Source organism: Phacochoerus africanus, chromosome 5, assembly GCF_016906955.1.
Source record: "Phacochoerus africanus isolate WHEZ1 chromosome 5, ROS_Pafr_v1, whole genome shotgun sequence".
Classification (NCBI taxonomy): domain Eukaryota; kingdom Metazoa; phylum Chordata; class Mammalia; order Artiodactyla; family Suidae; genus Phacochoerus; species Phacochoerus africanus.
The window spans coordinates 90,045,228-90,071,989 of NC_062548.1; the positions used below are offsets into that span (position 1 = coordinate 90,045,228).

At 36.0% G+C, this 26,762-nt stretch overlaps 1 protein-coding gene and 1 long non-coding RNA gene across 8 annotated transcripts in view; one reads left to right on the plus strand and one right to left on the minus strand.

Moving 5' to 3' along the window:
• The window catches only part of PNPT1 (polyribonucleotide nucleotidyltransferase 1), a 41,628-nt gene that overhangs the window by 9,822 nt on the left and 5,044 nt on the right, over positions 1-26,762 (plus strand). For all 3 annotated transcript variants that reach the window (XM_047782048.1, XM_047782046.1, XM_047782047.1), the window contains exons 9-25: positions 4,994-5,180; positions 5,961-6,012; positions 6,542-6,599; positions 8,738-8,834; positions 9,705-9,807; positions 14,555-14,625; positions 16,661-16,697; positions 17,848-17,914; positions 18,010-18,099; positions 19,641-19,694; positions 22,421-22,527; positions 23,100-23,171; positions 23,265-23,328; positions 23,700-23,783; positions 24,052-24,135; positions 25,987-26,093; positions 26,183-26,238. In XM_047782048.1, the coding sequence (XP_047638004.1) occupies positions 4,994-5,180; positions 5,961-6,012; positions 6,542-6,599; positions 8,738-8,834; positions 9,705-9,807; positions 14,555-14,625; positions 16,661-16,697; positions 17,848-17,914; positions 18,010-18,099; positions 19,641-19,694; positions 22,421-22,527; positions 23,100-23,171; positions 23,265-23,328; positions 23,700-23,783; positions 24,052-24,135; positions 25,987-26,093; positions 26,183-26,238 (1,390 nt within the window). The remainder of the gene's footprint in view (positions 1-4,993; positions 5,181-5,960; positions 6,013-6,541; positions 6,600-8,737; positions 8,835-9,704; positions 9,808-14,554; positions 14,626-16,660; positions 16,698-17,847; positions 17,915-18,009; positions 18,100-19,640; positions 19,695-22,420; positions 22,528-23,099; positions 23,172-23,264; positions 23,329-23,699; positions 23,784-24,051; positions 24,136-25,986; positions 26,094-26,182; positions 26,239-26,762) is intronic.
• Positions 1-26,762, minus strand: part of LOC125128055 (uncharacterized) — a 54,473-nt gene that overhangs the window by 9,699 nt on the left and 18,012 nt on the right. For 2 of the 5 annotated variants that reach the window (XR_007135127.1, XR_007135129.1), the window contains exons 3-4: positions 25,214-25,316; positions 8,693-8,788 (exon numbers count right to left, since the gene is read on the minus strand). This is a non-coding gene — a long non-coding RNA (uncharacterized LOC125128055). Of the gene's footprint in view, positions 1-4,362; positions 4,399-8,692; positions 8,789-19,594; positions 20,142-21,818; positions 22,481-25,213; positions 25,317-26,762 lie in introns of those variants that run through there. The other 3 variants (XR_007135128.1, XR_007135125.1, XR_007135126.1) reach the window with 3 other exon arrangements.

The window sequence follows — 26,762 nt, forward strand, 5'->3', positions numbered from 1 at the left end:
CTGCTACAGTTAGCCATGTGACCTTCGACAGATTAATTAAAATCTCGTAACAATCTATTCTATTTGACATTGGATGTCTGAAAGTTTTTGACATGGGAATCTTCTGATGTGGGAACATTTTGATGAAACATAAATTATTAAACTTTTAGTGCTTTTTTTGTACAATTAATGTGTGAAACATCTCATTTCCAGCTTCTTTTAGAGTGTTAGTTAGCAATGAGTTAGAATTAGGTACTATATGATAGACAAAACACTTGAAACAGGAGTTGTGTATTATCTACATATTAGTTAGGGACTGTGTTGTTAAACTAAAATAACAAGGCTTAAACAAGATGGGAACTTAGTTTTCTCTTAAGAAAAAATTTCAGAGGTAGTGAGTCTGGGACATTTATAGCAGCTCCATAATGTCTTAAGAAATCTATATTCTTTCTAGCTTTCTATTCTGCTATCTTCAGGGTGTGGCCTACATCTTCATGCTTATGAACTGGCTACCAGAGCTCTGGCCAACTTATTTGACTTACAGGCAGGAGGAAGAAAAAAGAGGGAAAGTAAAAAGATGTGTGCCCACTGACTAAATCACCTCCCTTTTAAGCTTTCTCAGAAGTCTCCAAATAGCAGTTTCCACTCACGTCTTACTAGGCAGAATTGATACATCTGCATCCTTGACTACAAGGGAGGCAAGGAAATGGTTTTTGGATTCTACCTCTAGAAGGTGGGGGACAACTGCAATATAGAAAGAGTATTTCAAAGATTTGGAGAGATTCTGAATAACAGATGACCCCGACATCACGTTTGAGCATCTCAGAAAGGGCCTTGTTTGAAGTTCACTTCATCTACAACTGAATTTTTTTTTTTTTTTTTTTTGGCTAAAAGTTGCAGTGTTCATTTACTTTCATTTAGTAAATTGATTTGGCTACCTTATAGGGCCATTATAAAGATTAGAGTCAAGGTTTGTAAAGTGCCCTACATAATACCTAGTAAGCATACAGTTAATACTTGCTATTACCATTAAGACACAAAATAAACTTGCTTCTAAATGATCACATAGCCTCTATCCCTCTTAGAGTTTGAACCCCTCTAATTTTAAATAGATATTGGAGGAATGAGCTACGGATATTTGCTGTATCTGTGGCATGCCATAAAAGCCCGACAACAAGCCTTCTAGCTGGCTGTTCTCACTTGTTTTCTAGATGGAAAAATGAGACTAGAACTGCTTAAACCATCACAGGGTAGTTTTGAGTAATTATAAGGAGGCTGAAAATGATTCAGAACCAACCCATAAGGAGACTGGTTTCAGAAATCACCAGCATTCATTTTATGACTTTTGCATTACTGTTTTCATGCAGATGTTCAGCCAGCTGTCTGTGCTTTTGTCAAGGTACACCAAATATACATTTGACCCCATGTTTGTGTGTAAAAGTTAATATTGGATCCAAGTCAAATACCATCCTTATGGAACTTCTGGGGTACAACAATATGAAAAAGTGGTTGTTACCACTTCATTATTAAAATATTTAGTAACCTGAAAGTATGATGTTATAGGGCAAGAGTAATTTCTATCCATTGTCAGCTGCTAGATTACTTCAGCAGCCATTCTGCACAATGCCATTTAGATGCTTGTTTTCACCTGGTACAGTCAACATCACTGATCTGTGGAATTAGGATACAATTCAGGAAAAAGTATACCAGTTACAATTTTTACCAAAAAAAATTATCTAGAATTCATAGTTTTAGCTGATCACAAAAATCCTTTATGTTCAACTATCAAAAATCCTTAAGTTCAGAGCAATCATTTTGACAAAGCTTTTTTTTTAATGATTTTTATTTTTTCCATTATAGTTGGTTTACAGTGTTGTCAGTTTCTACTATACAGCAAAGTGACCCAGTCTCTCTCTCTCTCTCACACACACACACACACACACACACACACATACACACACATACACATATGCATTCTTTTTCTCACATTATCTTCCATCATGTTCCTTTAGAAGTAACTAGATATAGTTCCCTGTGGTATACAGCAAGAATCTCATTGCCTATCCACTACAGATGCAATACTTTGCATCTATTAACCCCAGACTCCATGACAAAGCTTTTTTGTTTAAAATATTAGCCTCAGAGTTCCTGTCATGGCTCAGTGGGTTAAGAACCCTACTAGTATCTATAAGGATGTGTGTTTGATCCCTGGCCTCACCCGGTGAAGGATCCGGCATTGCTGTGAGCTGTGGTGTAGATTGCAGACATGGCTCTCCTGCACTGCTGTGGCTGTGGCATAGGCCAGCAGCTGCAGCTCTAATTTGACCCCTTGCCTGGGAACTTCCATATGCCACACATGCAGCCCTTAAAATAAATAAATAAAATGTTAGCCTCTGTGTCAGTGCTGTCCAGTAGAATTCTACAATGAAAATGTTTTATATCTGAACATGTGACTACTAAATACTTGAAATGTGTCTAGTGACTAAAGAACTGAATTTTTAATTTTACATAATTTTAAATTATTTAAATGCAGATAGCCATGTGGAGCTAGTTATCTTATAGACTCAAAGCAGTAAGGAATTTTCTTCTAAAGCACTTTTAAAAATAAATTGCTTTGAAGTTTAATTGGTGAAAACAAAGTTTGAGTCTTGACCAAACTTTATATTGTTTTTACCATATTCTTTTCATATTCTCTTTTAAATCAATTTATTGGGGCTTAATTTACATACATTAAATCTCTAATTTAATTCTGTGAAAGCGGATGTCATGGGAATACAGATAAGAAAAAGGATATAACCATATCAATATCATGGTATCAGAGAAAGCTTCTTCATGCCTCAGGTGAAGAATTGAAACCTTACTTATTATATTTAATATTTCTCCACATTTAGAACTACATTAGGGAAGTGTTAAAGTTTTTGCTTTTTCTTAAGCCATCAATTCAGAAAATTCCAGAGAAAGAAAGTGTATTGCGTTTACCCATATTTCTGCTTAACATGTTCTTAACATGGTTTGCTTAACATGGTTTCTTCCTTTATTCTTTTCTGTTTGGAGAACTTCCTTTAACCATTCTTTTAGGGTGATACACTTTCTTAGTTCTTCTTCATCTAAGTCTTTGATTTCTCCTTCATTCCTAAATATTTTCACTGGGTATAGAATTATCGGTTGAAAGTCTTTTCTTTCAGCATCTGAAAAAATATTATGCCTCTTGCTTCTGGCCTCCATGGTTTCTGATGATAAACCTGCTGTTGTTTGAATTGCTTTTACTATTTGGGTAAGGTGTCAGTTTTCTCTGGCTGGTTTTAGGATTTTTTTCTTTGTCTAAGTTTTCCGAAGTTTCATTATGATATATTTTTCTTTGGGTTATCCTATATAGGATTCACTCGGCTTCTTGAATATGTAGGTTTATGTCTCTGCCAAATTTGGGAAGTTTCCACTTATAATTTTTTCCCAGTACTTTTCAGCCCTGCCCTCTTTTTCCTCTCTTTCCAAGACACCAGTGACATAAATGTTAGATCTTTTGTTATAATTTCACAGGAATGCTTCAGATGACTGATAGAATTCCAACATATAAAGCATATAAGTAGATTTTTTTTTTCATTCTAAATTATGCCTGGAAGCCTTACAAGTGACTTTTTTGACAATGATAAATCTTAGTGACAAACATGATGTGGTTAAACATGTTATATATGATGGTAACTATTGATTTTTACATGATCCGTGACTTTGGACAAGTTGAAAAATGTCAGAAATGGCACACAAGTTGGTAGGAATTATTCAGCTTTATGGAAACTAAAGTTAAAGCTGAATAGTAGATTTTAGCTGTATACCATGTTAGAAGTCTTACTTTGCAGCTTCTCCACTTTACACAGGAGTTTTGCTGTTAAAAAACCGTGAAAACAACCTTTCTATGGTAGTAGCTAGGGTCCTTTAGTACTTAAAACAGTATCACTACAAAGATTTCCCCACCTGTGCAAGAATTAAACAATGTGACAATGACCAAATTAAGTGGGAGGTCACATCAAATAATTGTTAAACAAAAAAACATTTATTGGAAACCTGTTGTGCTGATATTTTAAAATTTCATTTTAAGTACATTTTAAAAATGCAACTGTACACATTAAAAGATGGAGTTTTATGGTATTTGAATTATATCTTATAAAGCTGTTATGAAAAGTAAGTATGCATAGGGAGTTCCCGTTGTGGCTCAGTAGAAACGAGTCTGACTAGCATCCATAAGGACGCAGGTACTATCCCTGGCCCTGCTCAGTGGGTTAAGGATCCAGCATGGCCATGAGCTGTGGTGTAGGTTGCAGACCCGGCTCCGATCTAGCATTGCTTTGGTTGTGGTGTAGGCCATCGGCTACAGCTCTGATTTGACCCCTAGCCTGGGAACCTTCTTATACAGTGGGTACAGCCCTAAAAAGACAAAAAAAAAAAAAAGTTTAAGTATGCATAATTTATTTTCTTTTCCATTTCATTTTTTATGAGAAATATCTTACTAAATTTACAAAGAATACAACTTCACTAAAATTAAATTAAAAAGGGGGGAGGGATGGACTAGGGGTTTGGGAATGTCAAAGGCACACTTTTGTATGTGGAATGGATCATCAGCCGGGACCTGCTATATAGTACAGGGAAAGCTACTCAGTGTTCTGGGATAACCTATATGGGAATGGATATGTGTATATGTGGCTGAATAGACACATGTGGCTGAATCACTTTGCTATACAGCAGAAATTAATACAATATTGTAAATAAACTATGCTTCAATAAAATTAAGTTTTTTTAAAAATTAAAAAGAGTATTAACCTAACTTCAGATATCAAGGTTTCTTTTTTATTTACTCCTGTTTATATTTTGGAATTAATTTTGATTCTGAGGAAAGAAATCAAAAAGGTGAGTTAATAAACAAAATTGATGTGTAGTATTTTTGTCATGTCTTGGTATTTGAAAATGCTACATTGGTAAAAGGTTCAAGTGGCAGTTTTTTCTTTTTTTTTTTTTCTTTTAGTCATGTTGGAAGCCTCTGCAGAGAATATTTTACAACAGGACTTCTGCCATGCTATCAAAGTGGGAGTGAAATATACACAACAAATAATTCAGGGCATCCAGCAGTTGGTAAAAGAAATTGGTGTTAGCAAGAGGACACCTCAGAAGTTATTTGTTCCTTCACCAGAGATTGTGAAACATGCTCATAAGTAAGAATATTTGTATAAAACAAAATGTGAAATTGTCACCATATTTTTCCCTCAGGAACAACTTCTCATGGAAGCACTGTTTAAGAGTCATTGTTGTAAATATCAGTCAAATGCTTTTAAAAGGATAAACCCATATCCCTCTTTAAAGGGCTTGAGTTTGAATCTCAAAGGAAAGGGGGAGTGAGTTTATTGGTCAAGACTCAGATAATCCTCATATCTCTCAGTGTCAAGGAAAAAGAGTATAAAGCATATTTGAATATCTAAAAGGTTCTTTAAAACATAACCACCACCATATGCCCAATCCTTATAATAGTGACAGTACATAAGCTATTCAGTAAATTATGAATGAATGGCCAGAAAATTATTTCATTTTATTTGAAATAAATTGAAAAAGTTAATATTTACTTCAGTGTGAGTCTCACAGCCATCACTCAGAGATTAAAGAGTAATATACACTATCCCCAACAAAAGGATTGCCTGCAATAAAAGCAAAAATGCATAGAACAGAAGAAAGCCACAGGTCAAAAAAGACAGTGGAGAGAGATATCTAAGGTGAAATTACTTGAAAGGACACATGTGAGAGACTCCCTTAAGAGGTGAGGGGAAAGAAATTTCTATATATTATAAATAGTAAACAGATTGGCAGTGTTACAGAATAAATACATATTTTAGATTTTTATGATGTTTAGTTTATTATTGAATATTTCCATTTTGTTTGTGCTAGAGACTGTCTAGTGTTTCTATATATTATTGCTGACATTTATTTTGTGCTTCAAATAGACTCGCCATGGAAAAACTCTACACAGTTTTTACAGATCATGAACATGATAAAGTAGGTATACCTGAATTTTGCCTTATATAATTATTCTGGGAATTCTTTTTAGTCATAGCTTATATAATTTTGTTTATGAATATCAGTCCTATTTTTATGAAAAATTTCTAAACAGAAAGCTAAATAAAAGTCTGGCTGTTTGTGTCTCCATTCTTTTGTTGATTAATACGAGTTTTAGGGAAGTATGTAAATACATTTGAATGAATTAAACAGTTAATATTTCCTACAAATCAATAACCACTTCTGGTTTTTTTAAATATAGATATAGCTGTATAGATATATTTTTTTAGCCTCTCCAGCAGCATGTAGAAGTTCCCAGACCAGGGACTGAACTCATGTCACAGCAGCAACCCAAGCCACTGCAGTGACAACACTGGATCCTTAACTCACTACACCACAGAACTCCATAAAGAATATTATCATTAGAGAAATCTGATCACTATTACAATGTATTAATTGTATAATAATTTAAAAATAGAAATGTTAAATTTTTCCATGTATATATAACTGAACCTCAACTTTCTTTTAGATTTCCAGGGATGAAGCTGTTAACAAGATTAGATTAGATACAGAGGAACAACTAAAAGGTAAATTTTTTTTTTTTTTTTTGGTTTAAAAAAGTATTTAAAGGAAATAATGCATTTTAAAATTTCAGTTATGAGACCTTGAAGAAATCAGTTATTCTCATTACTCCTTAGTTTTATCTTAAGTAAATTTGTGATAATGATACATCCCAAGGTTACTGTTAAACTACTCTGAACACTGCACCTGAAATAGAGGAGGGGGCCAATCAGTTTCGAATGTGAGATATTCCTGATCTTTTCTGGATCAAACTCTAGTACCCCAACATGGGTATCCTTGTATCCTGTCATATGAAAACCTAAAAGATATTCTTTAAAACTTTTGAGTTCTTATTTTGTGAAACTGCAATAACAATTGTATATGGTTTATGAGGATTAGATGAAGAAATCATTTATATCTGTGTTTGGCACATAGCAAGCATACAGTAAATGTTAACTGATACCATTGTTAATATATAGAATTGTAAAATATAGGTTTTAGAGAACCTAGCTCTCTAAAAATTATTAAACAAAGGATTTTATTGTTTAATATCAGTCACACAAACTGAATATGAATGAAGCATGACATAATCGTTCTTGTTAATTTTTCTGCTAATAGATAAATATCTTCTCACCTGAGTATCTTCATTTTAAGACAGAAATTATGCTTCTAGCATTGGGATTAAGGCCATTACCTATAATTGCCACTGAAAAAGTTTGGTCTTTTCTCACTGTATTTCATCCTATTAAGAATGAGAAGTTGTATAATACCTATTGGCTTATTTAAAAAGAAAAATGATTTTGTGTTTCTATCATTTCATAGTAGAATACCTTCTGACTGACTGGGTTCATAGGATAATATTTAAAATTTTTTTGTTATTATTTTCCTCTCCAAGTACAACCCAGTTAAAGCATAAAAGTTCATATTAAAATGTAATATTTAAAATTTTTTTCATGGAATTCCCACTGTGGCACAACGGGATCAGTGGTGTCTTGGAAGCCCTAGGTCGCAGGTTCAATCCCTGACCCAGCACAGTGAGTTAACAATCCGGGGTTGCCACAGCTTAGGTCGTAACTGTGGCTCAGATCTGATCCCTGCCCCATGGAGAACTCCTCCATATGCTGCAGGGTGGCCAAAAATGGGGGGAAAAAAAAAACTATTCTTGCCTGACAAAGACATAATATAACTCTCTTTCTGTGGCCATTTCTTATGTTCTGGTTACTTTAAAGTTATACTTAATAAACCAAATGCTTAAGAGAGCAGTGCTTAAAACTTGGCATGTCAATTGGTAAAGTAGCTTAACATTGAAAAGCATAAGCTTAGGCAGGCAGATCTGTGTATTCAGTCACAGCCATCAGTTACTACATGTGTCATTTCAGGCAGTTTGTTCTACCTCTTTAGACCCATTTTATCTTCTGAAGAATGGAGACAATAGAATTTACCTCATAAATTGCTATAGAGATGAAAGACATTTTAAAAATACATGTAGGAGTTCCCATCGTGGCTCAGTGGTTAACAAATCTGACTAGGAACCATGAGGTTTTGGGTTCAATCCCTGGCCTTGCTCAGTGGGTTAAGGATTCGGCTGTGGTGTAGGCCGGCGGCTATAGCTCCAATTAGACCCCTAGCCTGGGAACCTACATGTGCCATGGGAGTGGCCCTAGCAAAGACAAAAATAAATAAATAAATAAATAATAAAAAATACATGTAAAGTACCTGGGTTATGAATGAACTTGATAAATGCTAACTAAAAACCAGTCAGTAGAGGTATGTAATATATAAAGAAAATTATTCCTCTATTTGTGGACTGAGATAAAAGTTCCTGAGGCAAAACAATGAAGGAGACTACTGTTAAAAATATCAGTTAAACCTTCTCATAATATGGTTGGCTGGTTTTGTTAGGTAACATAATACAATAGAGAGCTGATTTCAAAGCACTGTTGTTCTGGTAGAAAGCAAACTAAGTTCTCAATAACAATGTATTTGAGGTATAATACTTGTGTCTCTCCATCTTTAAAACATTTACTTTATCCACTTTGAGGACTAAATGTTGAATCCACTCCCTTGGCTTACTTCCATAGGTAATTTATTTGATACTGTGAACATAGAGAAATCTTACCTTCCAAAAAGAAAATCTTTGTTTTGGTTTGTCTGTCTTCTATAGAAAAATATCCAGAGGTTGATTCATACGAAATAATAGAATCCTTCAATGTTGCTGCAAAGGAGGTTTTTAGAAGTATTATTTTGAATGAATACAAAAGGTAAACATATCCTTTTTTGTTGGAAGTGAAGCCTGTGCTCTCTACAAGTTGCCTTGAAAGTGGCAACTTGCTCAAATCAAGTTTTTCTTCACGTAACAGGAAAGAATCATATAGTATTTATTTTATAAATGAGTAACTGTTGAAGAGTGTGTGAATTGTGTAGATGTGTTTTTCTCTATGTGGGTCTCATGTATAGAATATTGGCTTCAGAGCCATGACTGCCTGTCAGAATTACCTGCAGAATTTTGGGGGGGGGGGGGGGGTTGTTTTGTTTTGGTTGTTTTGTTTTTTCTTTTTCTTCTCTTTTTGCTTTTTAGGGGCTTCACCTTCAGCATATGGAAGTTCCCAGGCTGGGGTTCTAATCAGAGCTACAGCTGCTGGCCTACGCCACAGACACAGCAACTCGGGATCCAAGCCGAGTCTGCAACCTGTGGTATATGGAAGTTCCTAGGCTAGGGGTCATATTGGAGCTGCAGCCACCAGCCTACACCACAGCCACAGCAATGCAGTATCCAAGCCACATCTGTGACCTGCACTACAGCTTGCAGCAATGCCAGATCCTTAAGTCACTCACTGAGCAAGGCCAGGGATTAAATCTGCATCCTCAGGGATACTGGTCAGGTTCTTATCCTGCCGAGCCACAATGGAAACTCCCCCTGCAAAGCTTTTTAACAGTAACAGTGTATGGGTCACAACCCCTGAGATTGATTCAATGGGATTTACCATGGGGCCCAGGTTTTTATGTTATTTTTTGAAGTTCTGTAGGTGGTTATGGTATGCAGTTTGAGTTGAGATAGGGATCAAGAGAAAATATGTGATTTTTCTGACTTTCAGCGCTGATTTACATACTTATTTCCTTTATTACTGTAGGTGTGATGGTCGTGATTTGACTTCACTTAGGAATATAAAATGTGAGGTAGATATGTTTAAAATTCTTCATGGATCATCATTATTTCAAAGAGGACAAACACAGGTAATATATGTAAAAAGCTACAATTATTTGCCAATACAAGATTGCTTAATTGGTTCTAATAGAAGTACATTATTACCTGGATGCTATAGCTTTTATCATATGGAATATATTATCTATTCAGAGTTATATTTTTTAAAAATGTTTAATGATCAAGATAATGAACATATCGGTTGCCCATATGAGTTCCCTCACACCTCTCTCTAGTCTCTTCTTCCTGCTCCCTTTCCTTTCCTCAGGCAACTACTGATCTGCTTTGGTCACTGTAAGTTAGTTTGCATTTTCTAGAATTATTTGGTATTTTTACTATATTTTTCTTTTAATCTTGATACACAAAATTAGGTCACTCATACTCCTCAGCTTATGACATATTGTCATTGTCTATTTGAAGCCCTCGTGTGCTTTCTCCATTTAGCCTGAACCTCCATGCTATTTTCCTTTACATAGGCACCTGTTCTCTTATTTTTAACAGATATGTGTATGCACTGTTTGGCATATGGATTTATGCTTTAGTTCTTTTAATCACTAATTTTCCCCGGCTAATGGATACAAAGTGGTATGTCATTGTTTTTTGTGTTTTCTGATAAGGATAAACATCTTTATATGATAGTGCAGTCAACATGATAACTGTATAAACCATATGCTGGGGGGCTGCATACCTCCAGGATGCTCTTTTCACATACTGTCCCTAGAGTTGAGAAAAATGGTAGCCCTAGTTTATAGGTTTGCTCTTTTGTGAATTATCTGCTCATCTCCTTTGCTGAGTTTTTTTCTTTTTTGAAATATAGTTTACTGTCTTTTTCTTGCCATTTTTCAGTGGGTTCTTATGTGTTTTAAATATTAATCCTGGAGTTCCCTTTGTTGCTCAGCAGAAACGAATCTTACTAGTATCCATGAGGACGCAGGTTCAATCCCTGGCCTCACTCAGTGGGTTAAGGATCCAGCATTGTCGTAAGCTGTGGTATACATCACAGACGCAGCTCGGTTGTGGCTGTGGCCATGGCCAGCAGCTGTGGCTCCAATTCAGCCCCTAGCCTGAGGACCTCCAAATGCTGTGGGTATGACCCTAAAAGACAAAAAAAAAATTTAATCCTTTTCAGTAGCCATAACATGTATGTTACCATCACCTTCTTTGCCAGATACCTTTTTACTCTGCTTGTTGTAGCTTACTTCAATTCAATTAGAAACCTCTACAATAAAAATAAATAACAATAAGGCAAATCACACAAATTGTTGTTTCCCAGGGCACGTAAAAGTTATGTTTTATACTATACTGTAGTCTGTTAAGTATGTGATATTCTGTGTCTAAAAAAACAAGGTACATACCTTAATTTAAAAATACTTGAGTTTCCGGCATGGCACATCGGAAACGAATCCGACTAGGAACCATGAGGTTGCGGGTTTGATCCCTGGCCTCACTCAGTGGGTTAAGGATCTGGCATTGCCATGAGCTCTGGTGTAGGTCATAGACATGGCTTGGATCTGGCGTTGCTGTGGCTGTGGTGTAGGCCGGCAGCTACAGCTCCGATTTGACCCCTAGCCTGGGAACCTCCATGTGTCATGGGTGTGGCCCTAAAAAGACAAAAATAAATAAATAAATAATAAAAAAATAAAAATACTTGATTGCCAAAAAATGCTAACCATCATCTGAGCTTCAGCAAGTCATAATCTTTTTGCTGGTGGAGGTTTTGAAAATTGTGATAATTACAGTGTAACACAAGGACACAAAGTGAGCAAATGCTATTGAAACATGGTGCTGATAGACCTGCTTGAAGGGTTGCCACAAACCCTCAATCTGTTTAAGGCAAAAAAGCAGTATCTGCAAATAATTAAAGAATTCAACACAATAAAGTACAGTGCAATAAAACAAAGTATACCTGTATATGTTTATGGTGAACCTGAAATCTTTAGTTTTGATGTCTAATTTAGGGATATCCTTTCTTACCCCAAAGTCACAAAACTATGTACCTACTTTTTCTATTAACTTTCTGTTTTTAGCTATTAAATTTAGACTATTAATCTACCTTGGAACTTTTTTTTTGTCTTTTTGCCTTTTCTAGGGCCGCTCCTGAGGCATATGGAGGTTCCCGGGCTAGGGGTCCAATCAGAGCTGTAGCCGCTGGCCTACACCACAGCCACAGCAACATGGGATCCGAGCTGCATCTGCGACCTCTTAACCCACTGAGCAAGGCCAGGGATCGAACCCACAACCTCATGGTTCCAAGTCAGATTTGTTAACCACTGCGCCACGACGGGAACTCCGGAGCTTATACATGATATGAAGTGGAAACCTCCAGAATGAGCCAGTTTTGCAACACTATTTACTAAAAATTCATTTTTCCCCCATTGATTTGTAATGTTACCTTATATGCAAAGTTTGAATTATAATCTCTTCCATTGTTCTCTGAGTTACCTGTCCAGTGTCAAACTGTATTATAGTTTGGGGATATATTTTAATATTTGAGAGGCATATCCTCTCTTTTTATTCTTCTTTCTTCCCCCCTAAAATTGTCTTAGTGGTCCTGGTACATTTGTTTCTTCAATTAATTTTTAGTATTATATCAAGCTCTGAAAAATATCTTTCTAGGATTTAGGTTGGTATTGTACTGAATTTATGGAGAGAGTGGAAAATATTTTCATAATTTCAATCACAGTCTTTACAAAAAATATACTCTATTTCACCTTTGATTTGGGTTTTCTTTTATGCCTTTTAATAAAAGTTTTAAAAATAACCCTAATACAATATTTGCATGCTAACTTTTGTTAGCCATTCTGACAGTCTCTGCCTTTTAACTGGAGTGTTTAGTCCATTAATATTCAATTTAATTATTGATTGAATTTAGTCATTTTTTCATTTGTTTTTGTTTAGCTCCTCTATTTTTTTTCTATTTTTTCTACCTTTTTTTGGATTATGTTTTAATCTCCATTTTAATTTTGTCTGTCCGCTTTTTAGCTATATATTTGTGTTGTTTACTGGTCACTGTAGAGAACACAATGTACATCCTTAATATTTCCACTTCACACAGTCTCCATCTATTTAGGCCCATTTTCCCCTTTCCATCCTTTATGCTGTAGTTGTCTTATGAGTTACATCTACATGTGTGATAATTCCATAAGGCAATTTTTTGACTTTTAAACAATTATATTTAAAAAAGAGGAAAAAAGTAGTCTTTTTATATTGACTCACATATTTACCATTTCTGCTATTTTTTATTTCTTCCTGAAGATATAATTTTCCACTTAAGTATTAGTACTATTTCCCTTCACTCTGAAAAGAGTTCCTTTGGTATTGTCCAGTAGATCTTCTGATAACAAATACTTATTTTTCATTTATCTGAAAATATTTTTATTTTTGCCTTTATCTTTTTCAAAAGCATCTTTTTGCCAGGATGTACATTCTGGATTGATGCTTTTTTCTTTTAGCACTTAAAGCAATGATCTACCCTTTTTTTTTTTTTTCTGATGACAAGGCTCTGCTCATTCAAATCATTGTTCCCTATATGTTATTTATGTTTTCATCTGGGTGCTTTCAAGATTTTGTCTTTGGTTTTCAGCAGTATGACAATGAAAAGTGTGGTTTTCTTTTATTTATCCTACTAAGAGTTTCTTGAGCTTTAAACCTGTAAATTTATATCTTTCATCAAACTTGAGAAATTTTAGTTGTGATTTCTTCAAATACTTTTCTGTCTCATTCTCTCATCTTTCATTCTGTGATTGCAAGTACATATGTTTAGACCTTTTGATATTGCCCCACAGGTCATGATGTTAGAACAGCAGGGATGAAGGAGGCAGGGGCTAGAGCAATGAGATAGCAAGCAGAGTTTACTGACCACAGTGAGCAAGCAAGACTCAGGCTCCCTCCCACAGGGGAGTTCTTGTTTTTCTATAGACTGGGGTCATTTTGTTGAGCCATGTAGTCTGCAGCCTTGGGGCTATCTTTATTCTAGAGAACTCAATCTGTTACATGGGCCTGTTTGATAAGGAGTCTGCACAAGTCTGGATTCAGCTGGGTTATGCTGATTTTTTTGTCTTTTTAGGCCTTGTTTCATTTTCCACCTAAGACATGGAGGCTGTGTTCTTTTTCTTCCCCCTCTTTGTTCTTTAGATTGGACAATTTCTACTAATCCATTTTCATTTTCGCTGAACTCTTGCCATCTCCTTTATATTATTTTTCAGTTCTAGAACTTCTGCTGGTTCTTTTTTATGTCCTGGAATACAATTACAGTAGCTTTTAGAAATCCCTGTCTGTTAATTCAGCAGGTGAATCAGCTCAGGGTCAGTCTTCATTGTCTTGTCTCCTGAGAATGGGCCTCATTTCCAGTTTTTTTGTAGATCATATTCTGGATGTTGTGAATGATACATTGTAGAGTCTGGATTATTTTATGTCCCTACATTCTTCTTAGATTGACTTCTTTTTTTTAAGCAGGCAGTTTTATGGACTGAATCCTTTATTGAGGATTCTTTTATGATCAAGTTTTAAAATACTCTTCCTGTCCTCTTCCCCCACAGTGCTTTACATATGTAGTTTATATATTAGACTACTAGGTTGAGATTTGCACATACTATTTATAATGTGTATTAATTTCTAATATATACAGAATGAATAAATGTTTACTGTACTTTGGCAAGCTTTGAATAGAACGTACTTACCTCCTTTCTTTAAAAGCTAAGAGGGTTTTTCAAATATTTTTAGTTTTCGTCTTTGTTCTTGGCACTTTAAGGCCTGAGAAATTTTTTCCTTCTTTTTTAGGTGCTTTGTACTGTTACATTTGATTCATTAGAATCCAGTATTAAGTCAGACCGGATTATAACAGCTATAGAGTAAGTTATGTTTTTTGGCTATGACATTACATTATATAATTCATGTGGTTGTTTTTTTTTTTTTTGCTTTTTAGAGCCGCACCCGTGGCACATGGAGTTCCCAGGCTAGGAGTTGAATCAGAGATATAGTCACCAGCCTACACCACAGCCACAGCAACGCAGGATCCAAGCTGTGTCTGTGACCTACACCACAACTCATGGCAATGCCGGATCCTTAACCCCCGAGTGGAGGGATCAAACTGGCATCCTCATGGATCCTAGTCGGGTTGGTTAACTGCTGTGCCATGATGAGAACCCCTTATTCATTATTCTTAAAACCTCTCTATATATACTTCATTTTTCTGTTTACATAATATTGATTTCAAGGGTTTTTTTGTGCTATATTATCCCTTAACTCATTTGTTAAAACAAGTTTGGGTAAAGCATTTAATTCTTTAATACAAGTACATTTAGTTTATTCTTTGATTCTAAAACCACTCTGCTGGACAGATTTTCAGGGTAGTCTTGAAATATTGAATATTGTTTATATTTATTTATAAACAGTAAATAATAAGCAAGAGTCCCAGTTCCTAAAAAGAATCTGAAGTTGTTAAATGAAATAAACCTTATCCCAAGCTGCATTTGAATTTGTATTTTTAAAAAAACAAAAACTTGGTTCTCCCCCTCTCTTCCAAAAAAGTCAGTAGTAAAATCATATTCATTCAAAAAATAAATAAATAAATAAATAAAAATAAAATCATGTTCATTTAGTACCCATGATAATTTCTACATCGGAATTCTGGGACTCACAGCCTTTGATCTTCCTCAGTGCCTAACAGGATTGTTTCCCTTTCCTTCATTAAGTGTCTTGGAAGACCATAGGACTCTGCCTCCCTCTTCCTGCTGCCCAGTTGATGAGGATAATCCCCAAGATCTTTAGGATAGCATCCCTTTTTTTTTTTTCATGTTCCTAATGAAAATAACAATGCAGCTATATGTATAAAACATGATGTTCATTGTAATCCTAATTCCTTATGGCAGGGGAGCTCTTAAACTTTGCATTTTAAATTCCCAACTAGGCCAAAACTTGGTTGCCCTACCCTTCTTCATTTTTAACTCCTTTCTTCTAGGAGGTAACACAGCTTCATAAGAATGTACACTGGGCTTGGCCAAGTCCATGTTCTAATCCTAGGTCTCTAACCTCTCTAAGTAAGGGGATGCACATCACTCAATCTTGCTGGCCTTTGGTTTCCTTACATTATAAAGTTCAGGTACTGGGCAATGACCCCATTTCTCCTCTGTGATTCCTTTAGTCTTCTGAAGGGGTCTGAATTTTAGATTTCTTTCCCTAAGACTGCAATTTATGCTTGTGCAGATTCAGCCTAGTCTAGAACTTTCTATAAGTCCTCTGTACAGAGAGGTGCCTTTTGTAATCCCACCCAAAGAGGACACTGTCTGTGCCAGGACCCTGAATATGCCTATATTTTTTCCTCAGTTAAAGATAAATCTGGTTTCCTGTTTCCAGGAAATGCGTTTCTTCTCATCTATATTCTCCTGATGGTTCTAGATTCAGTCATTTAACACTTCTCTTTTCAAACCCTGAAAAAAATTTTCCCCGTAAGATTTCCCGATTGCTCTCAGCCATATCATTTCAGTTACTGATCTTCGTTTCACATGTTTGGGAGAAAGATTGTAACTCTGCTATTTAATATGTTTGTAACATTTAGGATTCACTTCCTAGTTATTAATGCTTAAAAATATGTCTGTTGTCTTAGTATTCAAATCTGGATATTTAAGTGCTTTATTTGAAGCAAAATTGTTTTCTTAAATCTGTGTAGAATTCATTTAGAGACCCCAGTGAAAACTGACATTCATCCTTAAATTTCTTTTGATATTCAATTTCTGACCATCTCTCCTTGATAACCCAGTTGTTTTTAAAATTCCCTTAATCTTCTTTATTATATTTTTTGTTGTTGTCCCTTAAACTTTTTTAGTTGTTTAATAATAAATCTTTATCTGTATGATACCTTTTTAATATTATGCTTTTCGTTTGTAGTGGGATAAAGGATAAAAACTTCATGCTGCACTATGAGGTAAGGTGAATTTTATTACAAAAAAATTTCCAGGATACAGCAAAGAATTTTACATTGGATATCTGTATATGGGCCAAAAATAGTTAATTAATTAATATTTAGTTAAACAGGAATTCAAGAATTTTTATGGAAAATTTCCCAATTTTTTAAATGACCACAACTAATTTGCATTCTTTTAGGACAACATATCAGTCAAATAAAATAGTTTGCCACCTCTGGCTAAAGTAAAACCCTTACTGGAAAAGACCTGTTTTCTCAAGTACATTTCTTTTTAAATATGTTTATTTCTTGTATTGCAAACATATATTTTGTTATTGTTAACAATTTAAACAGTATAGAAATTTGTGGTACAAATCCCCATAAGTGGGAGTTCCCGTCGTGGCGCAGTGGAAACGAATCTGACTAGGAACCATGAGGTTGTGGGTTTGATCCCTGGCCTCGCTCAGTGGGTTGGAGATCCAGCGTTGCTGTGAGCTGTGGTGTAGGTTGCAGCCTCGGCTCGGATCCTGCATTGCTGTGGCTCTAGCATACGCTGGCAGCTGTAACTCTGATTGGACCCCTAGCCTGGGAACCTCCATATGCCGCGGGTATGGCCCTAAAAAGACAAAAAATTTAAAAAATTTAAAAATTAAAAAAAATAAATGCCCATAGGCATCCATTTCCCACCCCAGGTCCCATCACACTAGAAAAGCTGCTTTTAGCAATTTGGTGTATGTTTTAGATGTCCAGGCATTTTCTATGTTTATACGAATGTACTTTAAAAAAAAAGAAAGAAAGAAATAGGATTCTAGGAGTTCTGTGGAAACTCAGTGGAAACAAACCACCTAGTGTCCATGAGGATGCAGGTTCAATCCCCAGCCTCATTCAATAGATTAAGGATCCAGTGTTGCCAAGAGCTGTGTTTAGGTTGCAAAATGAGGCTTGGATCCCACATTGCCGTGGCTGTGGCACTGGCTGGCAGTTGCGCCTCCTATTCAACCCCTAGCCTGGAAACTTCCATGTGCCACATGTGTGGCCCTAACAAGCAAAAAAAAAAAAAAAAGAAAATAAGATTCTACTGTTTTGTGACTTAAATATTATATATGGAATATCTTACCATGTCAGTTTTATATGTATGTGGTTATTTTTTGGTTTTTTTTTTTTTTTTAAGTTTCCTCCTTATGCAACTAATGAAATCGGCAAAGTCACAGGTGTAAATAGAAGAGAACTTGGGCACGGTAAGTACAAATCTGTTTACTTACATGGTATTCTTACAGAGACTTAGCACTTTTTTTTTTTTTTTTTTGCTTACTGTTTTCTCTTTTTGATTTAGGGGCTCTTGCTGAGAAAGCTTTGTATCCTGTTATCCCTAAAGATTTTCCTTTCACCATAAGAGTCACATCTGAAGTACTAGAGTCAAATGGTATGGTTTTGAAATATATTTTTCCTATATATCTTTCAAAAAGAACAGATTTGCTATTATAGTCTTAGCTTTTCATAAGTAACAGTACATCAAATTTTTTACTACAGTAACCAAACCCACTGGAAAAGTATGTGTAATCATGTAGTTGTTTGAATCTCTATTCTTAGCTAATTTTGAAAACAAAATGATATAAAGCAAATATTTCTCTGTATGTATCTTTTACAATAGATCCAGTTTGAGTTTTATGTTTCATTTTCTTTACAAACAAACCAAAGAGCAAGGCCAGCTTGGAGAGAGGAAGGGGAAAAACGTAGTCATTCATTAAGCAAGAGACACCTGTCATGTATCACAGATATAAGCAGATATCACAGAGAGGCTCGGCTAAAAAAGTCAAATTTAAATTAAAAATCAGGGAGTTCCCGTCGTGGCTGAGTGGTTAACGAATCCAACTAGGAGCCATGAGGTTGCGTGTTCGATCCCTGGCCTTGCTCAGTGGGTTAAGGATCCAGCATTGCCGTGAGCTGTGGTATAGGTTGCAGACTCAGATCCCACGTTGCTGTGGCTCTGGTGTAGGCCGGCGGCTACAGCTCTGATTGGACCCCCTAGCCTGGGAACCTCCATGTGCTGCGGGAGCGGCTCTAGAAAAGGCAAAAAGACAAAAAAAAAATTTAAATTAATTAATTAAAAATCAGTCCACAGTCAAGCAAGGTGGTATAATCATTAAGGGCAGAAAGGGCATAGGACTCTTAGACATGTAGCAGACATAGACCTAATGGTCATAGATATTTTTTAAAAAAACACCAAAGCTTAGAATTTAAACTAGAGACTTTCTGTTCTCTACTTAGTATGACTAGGCTATAGCTTATGACCCTGCATCTTTAACTATCTTCCAATTAAGCAACAAAAGAGGCATGCTGTTTTTTTCTGGTAGGCTTCTTAGAATAAGAATCTCTAGCACTGCTGTTCAATAGAGCGTTCTGTGGTGATGGAAAAATCTCTTTGTTCTATCCAGCTGAGAGACTGAATTTATTTCAAATAAATTTAGTGGCCACATGGTGCTAATGGCTATCATATTGGACTGTGCAGCTCTGTAGTTTGTGGTTTAGGAGAGCCTGCCTTAAGTGCTTTTAAAAAGAAAGAGGGAAAGAACATTGAATATTTATCTTCTAAATATTTATATTCTATTTTATAATATATTTATATTCTATACCAAACCAACACTAACAGTTTTTCTGCATTTAAAAAAAATCAGTTTTGGGAGTTCCCATCATAGCTCAGCAGAAGTGAATCTGAGTAGCATCCATGAGGACACAGGTTTGATCCCTGGCCTCGCTCAGTGGGTTAAGGATCCGGCATTGCCGTGAGCTGTGGTGTAGTTTGCAGACATGGCTCGGATCTCAAGTTGCTGTGGCTGTGGTATAGACCAACAGCTGTAGCTCCAATTCAACCCCTAGCCTGGGAACCTCCATATGCCACGGGTGCAGCCCTGAAAAAAAAAAAAAAATCAGTATTAAAGCAACTATTTTTCTTTCTTTTTATAGGGTCATCTTCTATGGCATCTGCATGTGGTGGAAGTTTAGCATTAATGGATGCAGGTAAAAATTATGTCTCAAAACTACCAACGGTTATTTATATATACTGATTAGCATAAAATATGGGATTTCTTTAAAAGTGGATTTCAGTAAAACTTGGAGAAGTCAGATTACAGATTATCAAACCAAGCAAGAAGGGAGATGGTTACAAATCACAGCTTCAAAGCTTCAACTATACAGATATCTGCTGAATTCTTATTCTTGGCTAAAAGCAGTAAATGAAATTATTTATTTGGTGATCCAGTGAGCTTTTTCTGAGAGCTCTGCAATTGATTTCATTTACTAAGGATGTTAGGATTAGCAAGCAGAAGTATTAGGATCCATAAAGGAAAATAATTATGCAGTTTTCTAGTTGATGTGTGCAAGCCATGAGAACAATGCCGCTTGTAAAAGAGTACACAGAACTTCAGGAAGGAAGACTGCAAGTGTGGTTCAGTACAGTCTCTGGATCTGAAATCCCAAAAAGGAAAAGAGACAGCATGTTAAGAAACTGAAAATAGTATCTGTCAGTCACCAATGATACTATTCAAGAAGAAAGAAGAGGAACCTAAAGATACTCAAGAAGCCACACAAGGAGTTTCTTATAAGTTCACACATTTACAGTATAGGAAAACAGAAAGATAGAAAGGATAACATAACCAAGGATGAAGTAAAAGAATGATATAAATGTATCATAACAACATCTCAAAAGATTTTTTTGTTTGTTTGTTTGTTGGCTTTTTAGGGCCACATCCCCGAGGCATATGGAGGTTCCCAGGCTCAGGGTCCCTGCTGCCGGCCTACACCACAGCCACAGCAACACCAGATCTGAGCAGCGTCTGCAACCTACACCACAGCTCGTGGGAACGCCAGATCCTTAACCCATTAAGCGAGGCCAGGGATCCAACCCGCAACCTTATGGTTCCTAGTCGGGTTCATTTCTGGTGCACCCCGACGGGAACTCCTCAAAAGATTAAAATTTAAGCCGAAGCAAAAAAAGCTAAAGACATTTAAGGGCAGTATTCTGGTTATGTTCAGTAGAAGGAAAACATAATTTGATATTTAAGGTAATTGGTAAAATACTATTTCTATTTTCACCTTCATGCAGTCATTCAACAAATCTTTACTGTTTACCACCTCTGTGCAGAGCTCTGGTCTAAGAACAAAACAAATTCCCTGTCCTCATGGAGACTGCATTCATCACAATTCCAATCTCAGATCAGAAAACAGAATAAATCCTGGAAAAGGTGAACTGCAAGATAAGAGATCTTAAAAGAGTCCTTAACTGCTTTAAAAGAATTCTGATTTCTAGGGCTACTCGAAAAGGCATCCTAGTAATGATAAGAACTTCTGGATGATATAACTGAACCAGGTGAACCAATTAGGCAGTACTGGAGAAATCATGAAGATTAGTGTTACCAAAACTACAAAGAGTTCTTCAAAATATAAATGTATTTTCTGTAAAGTATAACCCAGTGTACCTGAGAGTGACCCTTGGCAAGACTCTTAAATAGTAAAAGAATAGTGTGTAAGTACTTTAGAAAGGAAGAGGGCTATGCAGAGAAGAAACCAAAAGGGACTTACTTAAAATAAGTCATGCTATAGTAAACTCATTTTCTGTTTTCTAAAATGTTACTAGGTTTGGAATAGGGAAGGAGGGTGCTGTTTGTGCAGCGTATCTAAAGTTCAGCTTGGCAGTTTATGACCTTAGCAGTAAATGATGCAGAAATTGAGAATGGGTGATAAGTGGTTCATAACTGATTGACAGTCTAATCAAGGAATTCCCATTGTGGCTCAGCAGAAACAAATCCAAGTGGAAACCATGAGGTTGCAGGTTCAATCCCTGGCCTCACTTAGTGGGTTAAGGATCTGGCGTTGCCATGAGCTGTGGTATAAGTCACAAACGCAGCTCAGATCCTGTGTTGCTGTGACTTTGGTATAGGCTGGCAGCTCTAGCTCCAGTTTGACCCCTACCCTGGGGACCTCCATATACTGTAGGTGCGGCCCTAAAAAGCAAACTATTAAAAAATAAAATCAAATTAAAAAAAATAAGCTACCATCTTTACCATTCAGATGGGCAAAGGTTAAAAGATTTGACAGAAATTAACAAAAATGGAGACTTGCAGGCACTCTCATATATATACTGCTGGTTAAAATATAAAATGCTAACTCTTTGGAAGGCAGTTTGACACTATAACAAATGTAAATCACATATCATTTGATTCAGAAACCCCACTTATAAGCACAAATACTGCGAGTACTCTGCAGCCATTCAAAAGAATAAGATCAAGAAAATTGAAGATCACACTCATTTATATTTTCTGGGTATAATTTTCTGATAGGATACCCAAAAAACCTAATAGTAGCTGTCATAGGGAGATGGACTTAGGAGCTTAGGCTGGAAGGATTTACTAAATACATGGTTGCTTTTCAAAAAAAGAAAAAAGGAGAAAGGCGCCAAAAACAAAAGGCAAAGAAATGGTTTATTGCAAGTTAGGTCTACTTTTATCAGAGAGGTTTTTGCTGAGAACAATGACTACCTCTTAGAATTATGTTAAGGGACTTTTGTTGTATGTTTAAGAAGAATTGAGGTAGATAATTTATTAAGACCTTTCATCCAGCTTAATTTTGGTGACTGTCAATTTAGAACACCAACCACTTACATTAAAAATAAATGTCAACAGAATGATAAATAATGTGTGCCAGGTTGATGTACATATTTCACGCAATTTTTTTTTTCTTCATTATAGGAGTTCCAATTTCATCTGCTGTTGCAGGTGTGGCAATAGGATTGGTCACCAAAAACAATCCTGACAAGGGTGAAATAGAAGATTATCGTTTGTTGACAGATATTCTGGCAAGTAGATACACATTTTCAAATATTTTATGATGAACATTATACATACTTTGTAAGCACAGGGTGCTTAGAAGAATGCTAGTGCTCAAGAAATAGAAGTCCTTGTACTTCCTTCCTCTGCATATTTGCCTTGGATTTTATAGGATGTGAGGTAAAAATAAATATTACAGTTTAAGTATCCATAATGGCTCACTTCAGGATGATCATAAATTAATCCTTATGCATTTATGGGTGGGGGGACATGACCTAAAAATAAAGTGATTTTCTGATGAAATCGTCAAAAATTGAGAGCAGTAGTTAATTACAATATATTTTTGTGTGTGTATAACCCTAGAGAACATAGTTTATTTCTAAAGCTACTTTTTTAATATTCCTGCACATCCTATTATGGTGCTGCATCAGGTTAAGGATCTGGTGTTGTCACTGCAGCGGCTGGGGTCACTGCTGTGGCATGGGTTTAATTCCTGGCCTGGGAACTTCCATATATTGCAGTACAGTCAAAAACAAACAAACAAACTCCTCTACAGTGACTTTTTTTTTTAACTGTATCATAATTTCTTAAATTCCTTAAGGGGATTGAAGATTACCATGGTGACATGGATTTCAAAATAGCCGGCACTGCTAAGGGAATAACTGCATTACAGGTATTTTAAAACCTTCTTGTTTCATTTTTTTTTAAATATTTAAATAATGTCATAAATCAATATTTATATATTTTTTTGTCTTTTCCATATTAGGCTGATATTAAACTACCTGGAATACCAATAAAAATTGTAATGGAGGCCATTCAGCAAGCCTCAGGTAAGCCAAGCCAGTTTTCCTGATTCTCCTTTCATCACTGTGTATGTTAACAGAAACTATAATTCCCATTAGGCTGATTATTAAAAACATGCTTACTATAAAATACTGCTTTCAAAAATGAAATTTAATGTAACAACGTAGATCAATCAGTACTAAGTTATTAGGTACATGTGGGAGACCAATGAAAATTTAATTTTTACAAATTAAGTGACTCCCTAAGATAGGACATGGAGTAGTAGTAGAACTGTTAAGGTAATTGGGATGTGGAGGGCTTTGATTAGTAAGCTAAAGAGTTTAGATTTTGCTCCAAAAAACTGCCTGATCACATTTATTTTATACAGTTAGTTTTATTATTTCTTTATTTCTTCTAGTGGCAAAGAAGGAGATATTACAGATTATGAACAAAACAATTCCAAAACCTCGAGCATCTAGAAAAGAAAATGGACCTGTTGTAGGTAATACGTTAAAATTACTGAATAAGGCCATACACAAAACAAAACAAAAATTTAAATGCTTATATAGTGAAAATACTTTAAATTGGGGGGGGATATTCATAGATAATATAACTCTTTTAGTCACACAGCAACTTTTTCAGTTTCTGCTGAAATATTTTTACATGTGTCCAGGCCAAGTCTTAAGTGACCAGTACATGTTTTAGATACATATAGAGAGAGAGAGCAAGAGAGAGTTTGAATTATTTTTATTTTTGTCTGTACATTTCAGAAACTGTTCAGGTTCCATTATCAAAACGAGCAAAATTTGTTGGACCAGGTGGCTATCATTTAAAAAAACTTCAGGCTGAAACAGGTAACGGTTGTATGAAGTTTGGGGGTTTTTTGTTTGTTTGTTTTAGGTGAGTAGGTAATTTTTAATTATTATTTTGTTAATAGTTATTTCCCCAATACAATTTTTTTCTACTGTACAGTATGGTGACCCAGTTACACATACACATACACATTCTATTTTCTCACATTATCATGGATTTTTTAATGCCAGGCCATGTAAGTTTGCCACTTCATCTCAATATATTGTGTTTCTCAAAAAAAATGTTTGAGGAGTTCCCGTCATGGCGCAGTGGTTAACGAATCCGACTGGGAACCATGAGGTTTCGGGTTCAGTCCCTGCCCTTGCTCAGTGGGTTAACGATCCGGCGTTGCCGTGAGCAGATGCGGCTCGGATCCCGTGTTGCTGTGGCTCTGGCATTCGACCCCTAGCCTGGGAACCTCCATATGCCAAGGTAGCGGCCCAAGAAATAGCTAAAAAGACCAAAAAAAAAAAAAGTTTGAGAAATAAGAGACAAACCAAGAGAAAAGGATGTAACATTGACATATCTTTACTGTAAGTTTTCTGTTTATGCCTCTTAATAAATTAACAAATAATCATCTTTAACTATATTCAAGAAGAATGACTTAGAATTCATAATTTTTTTTTTTTTTTTGCTTTTTAGGGCTGCACTTGTGGCACATGGAAGTTCCCAGGCTAGGGTCAAATAGGAGCTGCAGCTGCTGGCCACAGCTACAGCCACACAGGATCAGAGCCACGTCTGCGACCTACATCACAGCTCACAGCAACACCAGATCCTTAAGCCACTGAGCAAGGCCAGCAATCTAACCTACATCCTCATGGATACTAGTTGGGTTTGTTACTGCAGAGCCATGATAGAAACTTCAAATTTATCAGTTTTTCAACATTTTAAACTCAAACATTCAGGAAACTATTCACAGTTTTTCACTTTAGAGAAGTTTATCTTTAGTTTTATTATGACGTGCTATTTTTTCACTCTTATTTAGACTTTTTTTTAAAAAAGATACCTGTAGAAATAGTATGCTTTAATTGGGTTTTTTTTTTTTTTTTGGAAGCAATCTTCAGGTTACCTAGTACTTACCAGCTTTGAGGTTATTGAAGGAGTGAAGAGCAGAGTCACCTTAGCTAGTCCTCAAGATTGAGAAACTGACATGATTTTGTCCCTCATCCATCTGTTCACCACTCTACAGTAAGAAGGAAAAAGAAGAAAAAGTGAGGAAAGGGTTCTAGTATAGTTTCTTTTCATAATTAAGAGCTCAAAACCAGAACCTCCAAAATTAGAACTTAGATGGTTTCTCCCACTAGATTGTGGGCTCCAAGAAAGTAGGGACATTGGCTCACTGTTGTATTCTTCATGGGCCTAGCACAGTGTTGGATACATAGCAGGTGTGCAATGTGTATTTGTTGGTGAATGAATCCCTTCATTCCTAAAGCACTGATTAAATGTAGCACAACCCGGAGCTCCCGTCGTGGCACAGTGGTTAATGAATCCAACTAGGAACCATGAGGTTGCGGGTTCAATCCCTGGCCTTGCTCAGTGGGTTAAGGATCCGGCGTTGCCATGAGCTGTGGTGTAGGTCTCAGATGTGGCTCAGATCCTGCATTGCTGTGGCTATAGTGTAGGCCGGCAGCTACAACTCCAATTAGACCCCTAGCCTGGGAGCCTCCATACGACGCACAAGTGGCCCTAGAAAAGGCAAAAAGACAAAAAAAAAAAAAAAAGAAGAAGAAGAATAAATGTAGCACAACCCTAGCTGCCTACTTCCAGGTCACTACCCTGCTTTCATGTCTGCTTTTTAAGACTAGTCTTCACTGGAATGAGCAGTTTAATATATAAATTTATTTTTTTAAAAGGAGTAACTATTAGTCAGGTGGATGAAGAAACGTTTTCCATATTTGCACCAACACCCAGTGCTATGCATGAAGCAAAAGACTTCATTACTGAAATCTGCAAAGATGATGTAAGTATAGATCTTATGATAGTTAATTTTTTCTACTTTTTGTTGGTGTTTTCTTTATATGACTCTTACAGCTTATTTTGCACTTATAGCAGGAGCAGCAATTAGAATTTGGAGCAGTGTACACCGCTACAATAACTGAAATCAGGTAATATAAACTAAAATGCTGTGCTGGTTTTTGTAAGATTTATATTACAAGCTCATGTCAACTTCACATTTGCATTGTTTACGTTGAAATTATAAGGTTTAGATTATATGTCAATTACTATAAATATGATCGTTTTTAAGATATAATTTATTTTCTATACCAATTTGTAGATTTTCAATAGCATAGTTCTGTGATTATATTAATATATTCTGGGTTCTCTTTAATTTCCTACTATTTTATTTTTATTTTTTTATTTTTAATCTTTTTCGGGCCGCTCCCGTGGTACATGGAGGTTCCCAGGCTAAGGGTTGAATCGGAGGTGTAGCTGCTGGCCTACGCCACAGCAATGCCAGATCTGAGCCTGTCTGCGACCTACTCCATTGTTCAGGGCAACACCAGATCCTCAATCCACTGAGTAAGGCCAGGGATCGAACCCGCAACCTCATGGCTCCTAAACAGATTTGCTTTCGCTGTGCCACAATGGGAACTCCTGATTTCCCACCATTTTAATCTCCCAGTAAACA